Source organism: Pygocentrus nattereri, chromosome 4 (assembly GCF_015220715.1).
Source record: "Pygocentrus nattereri isolate fPygNat1 chromosome 4, fPygNat1.pri, whole genome shotgun sequence".
NCBI classification, from domain to species: Eukaryota; Metazoa; Chordata; class Actinopteri; order Characiformes; family Serrasalmidae; genus Pygocentrus; species Pygocentrus nattereri.
Genome location: NC_051214.1, coordinates 7,465,006 through 7,479,049, shown reverse-complemented (window position 1 = coordinate 7,479,049; position 14,044 = coordinate 7,465,006). Strand labels below are relative to the sequence as shown.

The 14,044-nt window shown below is 40.5% G+C and overlaps 2 protein-coding genes across 2 annotated transcripts in view; both read right to left on the bottom strand.

Moving 5' to 3' along the window:
• The window catches only part of LOC108415298, a 66,097-nt gene extending 64,201 nt beyond the window's left edge, over window positions 1–1,896 (bottom strand). Inside the window, exons 1-2 of the mRNA XM_037537836.1 lie at window positions 1,848–1,896; window positions 848–1,162 (exon numbers count right to left, since the gene is read on the bottom strand). Of these exons, the coding sequence (XP_037393733.1) occupies window positions 848–1,162; window positions 1,848–1,896 (364 nt within the window). The remainder of the gene's footprint in view (window positions 1–847; window positions 1,163–1,847) is intronic.
• A 6,819-nt stretch (window positions 1,897–8,715) lies between these two features.
• LOC119263174 lies at window positions 8,716–13,342 on the bottom strand. Its single transcript, XM_037537508.1, has 6 exons — window positions 12,999–13,342; window positions 12,251–12,565; window positions 11,405–11,497; window positions 9,688–9,771; window positions 9,538–9,602; window positions 8,716–8,853 (listed from the first exon to the last, which is right to left on the bottom strand). Exons 1-6 carry the CDS (start codon window positions 13,045–13,047, stop codon window positions 8,743–8,745), a joined length of 717 nt encoding a protein of 238 aa, XP_037393405.1. The 5' UTR covers window positions 13,048–13,342; the 3' UTR covers window positions 8,716–8,742.
• Between the last annotated feature and the right edge of the window lie 702 nt (window positions 13,343–14,044).

The following is a 14,044-nucleotide window of genomic DNA, read 5'->3' as shown; positions in this document are numbered from 1 at the left end:
CACACACCTCAAGTATTTGTAAATGTAAATTAACCACCCAGCTGAAAGAATAATAATATGATTAATATCCATGTTTGGAAAATTTTATTTTAAGGATTCCTGAGCGCATTTTTTTTTTATAATATATAATATTGATTTATTGATTTTCAATAATTATCTGCAAATATAACACTTAATAATGCCATGTGATAAATCATATGTATCATCTCTATGTGTTACATATAGTTTCTTAATGGTAACTTTACTGATTTCTCCAAAAGCATCACAAGTGCGTTCAACTGAAAAATAAATTGTTTGTTTATTATGTGTTTACTGGCTTTTGAATGTTTGAGAAATGGGAAATAATTGAACATTTACTGAAACACACATAAACACACACAAACACCAAAACACAAGTGTGAGCTTTCAACCTAGGATTGAGAAAATACATAAAAATGAAATCATTTCAAAGTGAAAATGAGTGAACACATCCTCACACTTAAATATGACAAGTTCTGTGAATTTTAATTTAATATATAACATCTAACAAAAATGTAAAATATGCTGGAACCGTTTCACAGAGAAAGTTTCCCCCAAGATGTTAAACTTAGCAAATACTCAGTAACTGTGCATTAAAATGTGCAGACGTGTGTTCTGTAGAGGATGTGTCAATTATTTTCACTTTAAAAAATCAATGATGCATGTCGTTTGACCAGGGTGCACAAACTTTTACACACGACTGGAGGTGAGCAGTGATGAGGGGGGCAGTGCTTAGAAAACTCATAGAGTCGGTTCTCTATACTGTTACATTCATTAATATTAATGAAGTTTTGAAATGCAGTTAGAATATAAACTGAGAGTGTTTTACCTTTTAAAGTCAGTCTGATGCTTATATGTGAATCCTTAACTTCACACCAGTAATCTCCTCCATCCTCTTCAGTCAGGTGTGATATGAGTAGAGAGAGATTTCCTGGAGAGTGACCATTAACCAGCTGAACTCTGTCTCTGTACTGACCACTCTCACTGGATATCTCTTCCCGTCTGCCTGTTTTTGTGTTGTCTTTCTTCCAGCTGAATTCCTCAGGTGTGGTCTGTAGGTCAGGGCAGTAGCAGGGCAGCAGTACTGACCCTCCTATATTAGCTGTGATATGCAGGAGTTGTTCTCTGTACACCAGATTACAGCCTGCAGAAACACATCAGTCAGATGTGATTAATTATCTACTCTTTGCTGTACTTTTATTTTACATACACAAAAAAACATTTTTATAACCAAAGAAAAGAAAATAGAACAGATCAAATTAAAAGTAAACATTTCAGAATGAATGGACCAGCAGATGCTGTCGAAAAAGAAATGGAAAGAATCTCATTACACTGACTAACTGTCACGATTGGCCCCTCCCAGTCCTGCCCATGTGTTCCTGTTTTGGTTTTGTAACTCCGCCCCTGCTTGTTTTCACCTGTCTCTCGTTGCCCCTGTGTATTTAAGCCCTGTATTTGTTCTTTGCCGTATCATGCTGTTTGTCATGTCAAAAACTCAATCTATACGTATCGGCTCTTTGACCCTGGACCGTTATGACCCTGATTTTGGATTTGCCCTCAATAAAAGACGCTTACCTCCGCACATGCGTCCGCTACCTCGCTCCACGTTACACTAACATTAAAAGTGGAGAATATTTTTGCCTTCTGCCATAAAGTTACTATTTTGATGATGCTTCTTTTTCACAGCAACATGCATGTGCATTGATATAATATAATGCTGTATTTGAGCGTGTCACGTCTCATGGTCATGCTAATTGCAGTTTTTTTGGCACATAAATATAGCTTTGTATGACATCAGTGACTCAGAAACAAGATAAAAAGTCACTCACCTTCAGAGACATGAAGCCCAATGAAGAGAAGATAGAAAGTCAGCAACATCCTCGCTCACAGCACACTGACCGCTCCACACCCAGCACTGCAATAGCCCTGTATACCACAGAGTACACAGCACACTGACCGCTCCACACACGGGCACTTACACTAGCCCTGTATACCACACTGAGTCCACAGCACACTGACCGCTCCACACCCAGCACTACACTAGCCCTGTATACCACACTGAGTCCACAGCTCTCTCAGCAGCTCTTCACTGGAGTCTAACCCACTCTAATGTCCGGCAGCTCACAGGAGCTGTGTTTAAACCAGCTAGACCGGAACTCTTCTGACTTTTATAGATTTTATCAGCAGCTTCGTCAGAACCACAAAACCACACAGAGTGACGTGGTGGTCTCTGAGCCGTGAGAACACTGACCATTTACTCTTTTGTGGTGCAGCATTTCACAGCTCACACAAGTGGACATGAGACACAGACAAATAAAGAGAAGTCATACGCTGCACTTTTCTCCACTCCATCTTTCTGCCACATTGTTCTCATTTGATGTCTTAGCTTATTTGCTTACATGTTTGAGTACATTGACCTGTCACTGACCACTTTTTCCTTCATAGTCTCCGTCCTGCAGGTATTTCATAAAACCAAATCCAAATATGTTCACCTGGTAGCTCCTCTGCTTTCATGAAGTTCCCTAAATGTAAGCTTACTGTTCCTTAAGTTCCTTAAGCTCACACTTCATGATACACATTGCTCAGTCAGCTTTTATACCTGCTTTGGAATTTTGAAGTGCGTTTTTTATATGTATGTATAAACTTTTTGTATAGGTATGTCGCCATTTCTCAGCAATGTGTTACAAGATTATAAATTATGAGTACACATTAGTGTCTCAAAGCTGTGTTTAAGCAGTTCTTACATTTTGATGGTTAAACGTGTGAGAACTAAAACCACATTAAGCTCATGTGCTTTTCTGCATCTTGTTCTATTTTTATGTTATCTCTCCTCTGTGGTCTGATTGTTTGTTCTCTCTGGCCCTTTTATGATAATGAGATGTGATCTCATGGCCATGCATCATCTGTGTGGTCTACATCTCTAAGGTGAAGTAGCTATAATAGTATTAAGTGTGGCTGCCGCAGAGGGGGGGCACTGGGTTACACTGGCTGGAAACCTGAAAAGGCCTCACAGACACAAACACTAGCGTGAGTGACCCAGAGTGCGTTATTTACACATACGTGACACATGAAATAAACGTCTCTTTGAAGTTTCGCTTATTTCAGTCTTCTTTAGAGCGCTTCTCACTGTGTGTCCTTAGACACTTTTCATGCTTCTCTCTAAACAAACACCAGCTGACCATGATCAGGGGAGGAGCACCAAACAAATACATGTGGGAAACTTGATAACTCTGCATCTGCTACACACAAGATGCAGTATACAGCTGTCGTAGCTGCAGTGATCTACACCACATTAGTTTATGTTGCATTTTGTACAGATATGTTTCATTTTTGGCCCATAATAATAATCCGCTCTCTCTGAAAAAAGGGCTTAAACTGTCTCTGGGGATGTTCACACACATTTATATTACTCCTACACACAGAAAATGTAGCAAAAATAGCATTAAAACTAAAATTAGTCTGGTTAAGACAATTTAATATAAAGAATGCAGTAGTTTACGTAAAACAACAAAAATGATGCTTTCAGGAAGTTACAACACAGGGTTGTAAAAGTTCGGAGTTAGCGCTAAATCATGAAGTACTCTAAAAGTGATCAATAGGACCCCACCTTGCCCTCACAACACTGCAACCCAAGACAAGCCCAGCTCATGACATCTGGCCCACGTTCAGCCTACATAACAAATGCCATAACCAAAGTCTAGCCTGGCTCATGACATTTGGTCCACGTCTGACTCAAACAATATTTGTCAAAACACAAGTCTAGTCTGGCTCATGATATTTGGTCCACATCTGGCCCACACGACACATGATGCAACACAAGTCAAGGCCGGGTCATAACATTTGGCCCCTGTCTGGCCCACATGACACATGATGCAACCCAAGTCTAGCCTAGGCTCATGACATTTAGCCCACATTTGGTCCACACAACACTTGTCAGTGCCATAACTGAGTAATAAGTGCCAAAAGTGGCAGAGATTAGGTACAAATGTGCCTATCTGGAGTTGCAGTTGTAGGGGACACTGGCAGCAATCTGTGAAAACAGCCTACTAGAGACATATAAACACTCTTGAGCTCTTTTCTTGAACCCAACTTGAAGTCCAATTAGTGAAGGAGACCTATGTTCAAAATAACTCAGAAAACCACAAAAACAGCTGATGTCACACTGCCTTTGTGGCCCCTGGGCCATGAGAAACAAATGCTTGCAGGAAACATGACAGCTCTGCATCTGCTACACACCAGATATAGTACACAGCTATCAGAGCTGCAATGGCCTACCTTGCTTTAATGTACCTTGCATTTTGTACACGTATTAAATTTGTCCTGTAATAATAGTAATAATAATGTAAAATACTGTAATAATAATCCTCACTCTCAGAAAACAAGGTCCTGCACTGTCACTGGGGAAGTACACACATGTCTACACTTACCGGCCACTTTATTAGGTACTAGTAAAAGGTTGGACCCCCTTTTGCCTTCAGAACTGCCTTAATTCTTCATGGCACACTTTCAACAAGGTATTGGAAACGTTCCTCAGAGATTCTGGTTGGTTATTTGAGTTACTGTTGCCTTTCTATCATCTGGAACCAGTCTGCCCATTCTCCTCTGACCTCTCACATCAACAAGGCATTTTCGTCCACACAACTGACCGCTCACTGGATATTTTCTCTTTTTTGGACCGTTCTCTGTAAACCCTAGAGATGGTTGTGCGTGAAAATCCCAGCAGATCAGCAGTTTCTGAAATACTCAGACCAGCCCGTCTGGCACCAACAACCATGCCACTTTCAAAGTCACGTAAATCGCATTTCTTCCCCGTTCTGATGCTCGGTCTGCATTTCAGCAAGTTGTCTTGACCGCCTCTACATGCCTAAATGCATTGAGTTGTGGCCATGTGATTGGCTGATTAGCTGTTTGTGTATCTAATAAAGTGACTGGTGAGTATATATTACCCCAAAACCCACCAAATATGCTGGGTAGAGAGACAACAGTTTCTCCCAGGTTCACCATTGCAGTAGTGGTTTGTGGTCAAAAAGTCCCCAAAACTACAAATATCTGCGACCACAAAGCCAACAAAACTTTGAAAGATATGCTAGAAGAACGCCTTTTCTTTTATCTAATCACAAACCAATACGTCTTGCTTGATGCTGCTGGAAATTTGAATGAAACTGGGTTCAGGAGTAGTTTGAAAACAAGCTCTCAAGGTAGGGACATAGAGGGAAGCTAGAAATATTGAAGATGCCTGCTGTTAAGTATAGAGAAGAATATGTGATGTTTTGGGATTGATTTTCATTCAAATGCCTTGGAAACATTGTTTAAAGATATGGCTTTGTGGAGTCCATGAAGCAGTAGAAGATTTTAATAAAATAAACCTGGCTGCCTCTGCAAACGCCTAAATCTGGGTAATGACAAGAGCCTAAACTCATTTCGTGTTATTACCCCTGCCCCTCATCTTGCCCCTTGGAGCTGAGCTACAAGTGGTAGTGGTTGAAATCTTCCCCTATGAAGGGACCCTCAAATAAAGAAGAGCATAGCTTCAGTAACAGCTACTAGTGCTGCTCTGTAGGCGACCCTGCCAGTCAGTTATTCAGCTTATTATGAAGAAACGAAGAAAAAGACCCTAATTCATTGAAATGATATTAAACTAGCATAATACATTTGTTTATAGTATTTTTTAATGGAGAAAATACATTTGTGGGTTTCTTTGGTCTCTTTCTTTGGCCATCTTGCTGGTTTTTCTTTGTTTCTCATAACACTCTGTTCAGAGTGAACCTCTGAAATCCTCTGTTTGGAGGTCCTTGTAGCGCTACAACTTCATCCTTTGGACTCTGAGTTCGCTCATAATTTCTTGTCTTGTTCATGACTTTTAAATGTGTTTGTTTATTTAGATGTTTTTTTTTTCAGTTAAGGAAATCAAATATACAGAACACAGCAGTATACTCAAAATAACAAAGTCATTTCAGGAACACAGGAAAACAATATAGAACAGGAAAGTTCACTTTAAACATTATATGCTTACCATACAATCCCCACCAAAACACTGCAGTGGCAGGCCTGAGAGGCCTTGTAGCTGCATTGTATCACAGCTCTGATGCTGTCCCATGCAGTCTCATAGTTGTAGTGTAGCTTAGCACTAGCAGCCAATCCAGGAAGCCTTTTTGCTGTGGCGTCATGTAGCTGCATCCAGCCCAGAAAGCATTGTAGCCTGGAAAGAGTTCTTAGCCAAAGAGGAAGCTCACAGTCAGCCCCGTAACTGTGAGGGTAACTTCACTTAAACCAAGGAAACCCCTAAGCCACAAGAGAAAGTCATTTTATCTTGGCCAACATGTGCATCCTTTCTTTTGTGTATTTCATGGAAATGGTATCACTCATAGTACAGCTTAATAAGATGTATATTTTGCCCCATTGTTAACGGCAGCTGTCAGTGTCAGTGATAGATGGACAGATGTCAGCAACAGATGGACTACAGTCTACAATGCTAAACCCACAGAAGGTGCACCTGTATAGTAGATGTTTGTGAGTATGACTATTTCATTTGGTGTTTCTGTGTTTTTTATTTTTTAAAAAGAGTGTGTGTGTGTGTGTGTGTGTGTGTGAGAGTGGGTTATGTTGGCCTTTGTCAGTACTGGGTCTTATTCAGAAGTCATAAAACTTCAGGGTGAAATGTTTTCTACTGCCTTTCAGTTTCAAAATGTAAAAATGTAAAAATATACAGGTAAATTTAATTCCTTTCATGTTCTCATTGTTTCCGTGTCAAATTATGATCAAAAACATTGATTTATGGTCAGTGCAGACTAATCAGTGTTGAATATATAGGGGCATTTTAAATTATACATTTAGAAACATGAAAATAAAAAAAACACTTGCATGCTAAAAGGCTTCTTTGCACAGTGAAATCATTCTTCAGATTGTTGTGTGTCTTCTGTATTGATTACAATACAGAGCAGACATGCACTAAGCCACCACCAGAGGGAACTACTTACAAAAGGGAGACATACAGGACGAAGTGCAGTGCTTTGCTTTTGCTGTGGCATCCGTTGTGTTCCTGGTTCCCAGTTCCCTGACAAGTCATTTGAAAGAGCTTCTGCTACAGAGCTGTGTCTGTGTAAGAGCTCGAGTGTTAATATATGGCTTATTGGCACTTTGTTGCTTGTTGATTTTCATAAAGCAAGCCTATGTTGTAGCACTTTTATAGAAGTATACTGTAAATGCTCAGAGACATAACTCTTATATATAATCTATCTTATTGGGGAGAGAGGGTTATTTCTCCTCCGCAGGGTGTCTGGACTCTCCCTTAGAGATAGGGTGAGAAGTTTGGTCATCCGGGAGGGACTTGGAGTAGAGCAGCTGCTTCTCCACATCGAGAGGAACCAGCTGAAGTGATTCAGGCATCTGGTTAGGATGTGTGTTAGGGAGGTGTCAGAGGCAAGTCCAACCAGAAGGAGACCCCTGGGAAGACCCAGGACATGCTGGCGTGACTATATAGCCCAGCTGGCCTGGGAGCGCCTCGGCATGCCCCCCGGGAGCTAGTGGAAGTGGCTGGGGAAAGGGAGGTCTGTGCCTCATTGCTTAGGATGCTGCCCCCACGACCCAAACCCCGGAGAAGCGGAAGACAATGGATGGATGGATGGATGGATGGATGGATGGATGGAAGGATGGATGGATGGATGGATGGATGGATGGATGGATGGATGGATGGATGGATGGATGGATGGATGGATGGATGGATGGATGGATGGATGGGTTATTTCTGTTGCCTTTGTTTACTCCTGGTTTGCTTTAGTTAGGAAGTTAGGAATTGTATTTGCTTTTCTTTCGTTTGTGAGATGAGTTAAATTTCCCTAAATCTAAGCTAGCTTTATTTTGTTTGTTATTTTTCTCTCTTTTTCCCTAGGTTGAGGCCCGACCTAAACCGAGTCGTACCAGATGACTTGAAGAAGGTCTTATAGCCTTGTTGAAGAGGGGACAAAAGACTGTAAAGGATGGTGCAATGATCAGTGCATCACTCGGCATATAAAGTTTGAGGACTCCATTCTCATTCTAACTACAGTCATGTAGGAATAAAGTCCTTGGGTAAGACTGTAAGCACTGTACCACTGCAAGTTCCTATATGAAGAATCCAGGACAAGGTTAGGAAGAACTATCACCATAAAACTTAATTAGTCTACTTTTATGCATTTTACTTCACCAGGTTGAACTGAACATTGGACCAAACCGGACTGGACCAATGATGGACATTAGGACAGACGTTTTAAGGAAGAAATTGATATCAAGAAAAAATGCATAGCATGAAGAAAAACAGCATGGCCTACAAAGTAACACAGGCCAGGCTAGGGTATGCTGTGCTAAGCTATGGCTGTGAGCATAAAGAACAATACTGGAAGAGCAAAAGGCTGGGCTCAAAATTCCTTGAGACATGAGGAGCGATCTGAATAAAGGATTTTGTTTACAGCTGTCTGATCAACATGACAGAAAAAAGGATGTTCAGGTTTGAGATAAAATGCATTAATTTGATTTTCATTGAGCTGCATTTTGCTTGTGATGTATATTGTACCACAGCAGATACGCAAATTAGCTCATTAAAAAAACAAGTTGATTAAAAATGAGTCAGTGAATGTTTAGCTGAAGCTTTGTTTATTAAAATATTGATGTATTTCTGAATTTGAAAAGAAAAAAACAAAGAAATGGAAAAAGCATGGAAGAAAAAACATTTTGATGGGGTGAGATATGTTATTCGTTTACTCTGATGGTGGCGTATTCTGTCTTTTCTTCAATGTCAGTGACTGTGGTTGTTGTTGTGGTTGTGTTACTGTGGACGACAGTAGAGTACGTCACTTCATCCTGTAGAGGAGCACAAATGAACCACTTCAGAGTTTGACTTAATCTACCAGGAGCAGCTTCTTCCTCTGTAGGAATAGGTTATACTGATATGCCAGTTTATTAGGTACACTCACTCACACTCACTCACATTGTACATTTATTAATTAGTGATCATGGAGGCCACAAACAGCTTGAAGATCAGAGTGGTGAAAGGAAAATGTTGAGAGCTCAACATGGCTTGTCTCAAATGAGCTTTAACAATCCAAGACCATTCAGACACCCAATTCTCTGTGTCATGCACTTTGGTATATTAATGCACCAGGTCACAAAGCATGAACTGTCACCAGAGTGTTCCAGTAACACGCAAGTGAGTGTATCAGCATCCTGTAGAATCCATGACCAGAGTGTATGTAATGTGTAATGTTGGAACTGAGTACATATCTTCCTAAATCATGGAAATGCAGCTGAAAGAGAAATTTTAAAAGGAACACTGTAGTGCTTACATCATGTCGTTATATCCTAAACATATCATCATATTCCACTGTTGATATTAGCACTACAGTGTCCTTTTTTGAATTTCTCTTAGGAAAGATGGGTTTTGATGGGACATGACTAGATATGATTAGATATGATGGGATAGGATGAAATGATGGATGATGGATTCGGAAGAGATGTGATGAGACATGTTTGGATGCAAGAACTTGCCTGTGTTTTGTGCTGTGTCGTTGTGCTTTCTAGCTCTTGGCTCTCTGTCTGCCCTCGGCTCTGTCCTACAAAATGAACCCAGACAGAGTGAGACAAAGAGACTGCACATATCTCAAAAAAGTGTGTACTAGTCTGTCTCTCTCTCTGTACCTCTGTATCTCCAGTAGATGACTCCTATGAGTCCCAGCAGGAGAAGAAGAACAGGAATACAGATGAAGAAATAAGTGGAATAATCTGTGTAAAAAGAAATTAGAAAGTTAGCATATTTTTACATACACTATATTGCCAAAAGTATTCACTGACCCCATTCAAATCATTGAGTTTATGTGTTCCAATCACCTCCATGGCCACAGGAACGCATGTCTGCAGACTGCTTCTACAAACATTAGTGAAAGAATGGGTCGCTCTCAGGAGCTCAGTGAATTCCAGTGCGTTGCTGTGATAGGACGCAACCTGGGCAACAAGTCCAGTCATGAAACTTCCTCACTACTAAATATTCCACAGTCTGTCAGTGGTATTATAACAAAGTGGAAGCAATTAGTAAATGACAGCAACTCATCCACAAAGTGATGGGCCATGTAAAATGGCAGAGCAGGGTCAGCGGATGCTGAAGGGCATAGTGCGCAGAGGTCGCCAACTTTTTGCAGTCTATCACTACAAACCTCCAAACTTCATGTGGCCTTCAGATCAGCTCAAGAACAGTGTAGAGAGCTTCATGGAATGGGTTTCCATGGCCGAGCAGCTGCATCCAAGCCTTACATCATCAAGCGCAATGCAAAGCATCGAATGCAGTGGTGTAAAGCACCGCCACTGGACTCTAGAGCAGTGGAGACGTGTTCTCTGGAGTGACGAATCACGCTTCTCCATCTGGCAATCCGATAGACGAGTCTGGGTTTGCCGGTTGTCAGTAGAACAGTACTTGTCTGACTGCATTGTGTCAAGTATAAACTTTGGTGGAGGGAGAACTCTTTAATGCTTCAGTACCAAGAAATGTTAGACAATTTCATGTTCCCAACTTTGTGGGAACAGTTTGGGGACGGCCCCTTCCTGTTCCAACATGACTGCACACCAGTGCACAAAGCAGGTCCATAGAGGCATGGATGAGCGAGTTTGGTGTGGAAGATCTTGACTGGCCTACACAGAGTCCTGACCTCAAGCCGATAGAACACCTTTGGGATGAATTAGAGTGGAGACTGTGAGCCAGGCCTTCTCGTCCAACATCAGTGTCTGACCTCACAAATGCTCTTCTGGAAGAACGGTCAAAAATTTCCATAAACACACTCCTAACCCTTGTGGAAAGGCTTCTCATAAGAGTTAAAGCTGATACAGCTGCAAAGGTTGGGCCGACATCATATGAAACCCTATGGATTAAGAATGGAATGTCATTTAAGTTTATATGCATGTGAAGGCAGATGAGCGAATACTCTTGGCAATGAAATGTATGTGTATGTGTGAGTGAGTGCGAGAGTAGAGGAATATATTGCTGTTGTCAGAAGAAAACCTCATATCTCCAAAACGGTAACTTTCCAGGAGAAGGGGAAAACCTACTTTACTTTTAAGATAAGTCAGTAGAACCAGACTTTAATCCATTTATCATATTTTCACACAATATAAAGGGTAACAGGTACTTTCAAGATATGTAAAAAACAAAAAAACGTCAAAAATGTAGATTTCTTCCGACAATACTGATGTGCTTGAATACAGCAGTATCACACAACGAATGTTTTTTTTTTATTGTGCAGTGCAACAAAACTAAATACTCAGATAGGTTGTGATTATTTTTAAGAACTTTCAGAAACAAACTCCACAAAAAAACAACAAAGCTGTATCATTCTGCTGTCAGCTGCAGTCAGTGTGCTGTACTTACTGTTAGATGCTTGAGATAAATGTGTGGTTGAAGTGGTTGGGTTGTTGTTTACTTTGACCACTGCGGTAGCTGTTGGAGTTGTATGTGGACCCTCTGTAGAGAGAAAATAGTCTATAGTTTGATAGTCAGTGCAGGAACAGAACTGCAGCAAACAGCTCATTGTAGATACACAGTAACATGAAGACCTTGGTCACGATTGGCCCCTCCCAGTCCTGTCCATGTGCGTTTGTTTTGGTTTAAGTCCTGCCCCCTGTTTGGTTACTCCGCCCCTGATTGTTTTCACCTGTCTCTTGTTGCTCCTATGTATTTAAACCCTGTGTTTGCCCTTTGTTTTCGCCGGTCATTGTATTGGTCTTTGTTTGATGTTTGCCTCGTTGAACTCTGTTTGTTGTTAGTTCTGTTCTGGTTTGTGTCATGTCTGAACCCCTATCTGTCCGTGTTGGCTATGTGAACCTGGACCGTTTTGACTATGACCCTGGATTTGTCCCTAATAAATCTCACTTATCTCGACATTGTCACAAAGCAGCTTTACAGAAAAAAAAGAAGATAAATTCCAGGCCAGCACCCCATGAGGAAGCTGTTGGGAAACACTCCTCAAGAGTAAGAGGAAGAAACCTCAAGAGGAACGAAGAATGAAAAGGGGAACTCGTCCTCCTCTGGTCAACACCGGATAGCAAAACAAAAACAGCAGCGAATGAGGTCTGACCGTTAGTATAAGACATGAAAAAGGGAAGAACAGAGGAAGCAATGTCTATGATTACAAATGCAGCAGCAGCATAAAGAGGGTCAGGGTCATTTTTGAAGATCTGAAATGCAATAAGAATAAAAACTGAGACTGTGTTTTACCTTTTAAAGCCAGTCTGATTATTAAATGAGCACCTTTAACAGCGCACATGTAAACTCCTCCATCCTCTTCAGTCAGGTGTGATATGAGTAGAGAGAGATTTCCTGGAGAGTGACCATTAACCAGCTGAACTCTGTTGCTGTACTGACCACTCTGACTGGATATGTTTTCCCGTTTGCCTGTTTTTGTGTCGTCTTTTGTCCATCTGAATTCCTCAGGTGTGGTCTGTAGGTCAGGGCAGTAACAGGGCAGCAGTACTGACCCTCCTGTGTGAGCTGTGATACTTAGCAGTTGTTCTCTGTTCACCAGATTACAGCCTGGAGAAACACATCAGTCAGATCAGATTATATAGTCTTTTTTAACACTTTCATTTTATGCACACATTTTGATGGAAATAAAAAAAAGAGAAATCTTATTTATAACCAAAGAAAAGTAAACTAAATTCATTTTAAAAAGTAAAAAAATAAAAAAAATTAAAAAAAATCAGAGTGAATGCACCGACAGAAGTGATCAATAATAACAGAACAAATCTCACTATGTTGACTTACATTAAATGTAAAGAATATTTTTGACTTCTGTAAAGTTACCATTTTAAACATGTTTATAGCAACATACATGCACATATATGTAAATATAATGCTGTGTTTAAGCATCTTATATGTCTAATGTTAAAAATGCAACTTATGCTAAATATATTGGCTTTTAAATTTTGATTTTCATTACATCAGTAACAGTAAGAAAGTCACTCACCTTCAGAAACATGAAGCCCAATGAAGAGAAGATAGAAAGTCAGCAACATCCTCACTAGTAAAACACTGAGTCCACAGTACACTGACCGCTCCACACCCAGCACTACACTAGCCCTGTATACCACACTGAGTACACAGCACACTGACCGCTCCACACCCAGCACTACACTAGCCCTGTATACCACACTGAGTACACAGCACACTGACAGCTCCACACCCAGCACTACACTAGCCCTGTATACCACACTGAGTCCACAGCTCTCTCAGCAGCTCTTCACTGGAGTCTAACCCACTCTAATGTCCTTGCAGCTGTGTTTAAATCAGCTGGACCGGAACTCTTCTGACTTTCAGAGAATTTATGAGCAGCTTTTTCAGAAGAAGAAACTGCGTATAGAGACATTGTGGAATCGTGAGAACAGTTCCTGATTCCTCTTTTGTGGTGCAGCATTTCACAACAAAAAAATGGACATAAAAAACTACAAAATAAGGAGAAGTCATATGCACCACTTTATCTGTTTGCTACTTTCTCAGTTAACCATCTGTCTTTGGCTTTTATTTTATGTCTTAGTTTGCTTTCTACAAATGTTTATTGTATAAATACAATTGAGACTGTGTCTGTTCCCCAAATAAAACAAAGCATCAAAAAGCCTCGAAAAGTTTGCCTTAGTAACCTCATTCATATCAGACCAGTTACACCAGTTTGCAATGACTGCACCTTTGGTCTAAAACTAAGACTGCTAAGATCCCTGACATCTAAAGCAGTCATTGTTCATAAAATTATTACAGATCATGATTTCGATGCTCAATGCCTCACAGAAACGTGGATTAGACCCGATGAGTACCTTAGACTAAATGAATCCACTCCCACAGGCTACAGCTGTGTGTATAGCCCTCGTTTAAGCAGCTGGGGTGGAGGTATAGCAGCCATCTATACTAAAGCTTTAGGCATGAGCCAGAAAGTAGAATATACATTCTCTTCTTTTGAAGTTCTCTTACTTAATATTCTTGATCAAGGAACAAAAAAAAACTCATTTTTATTAATTACAA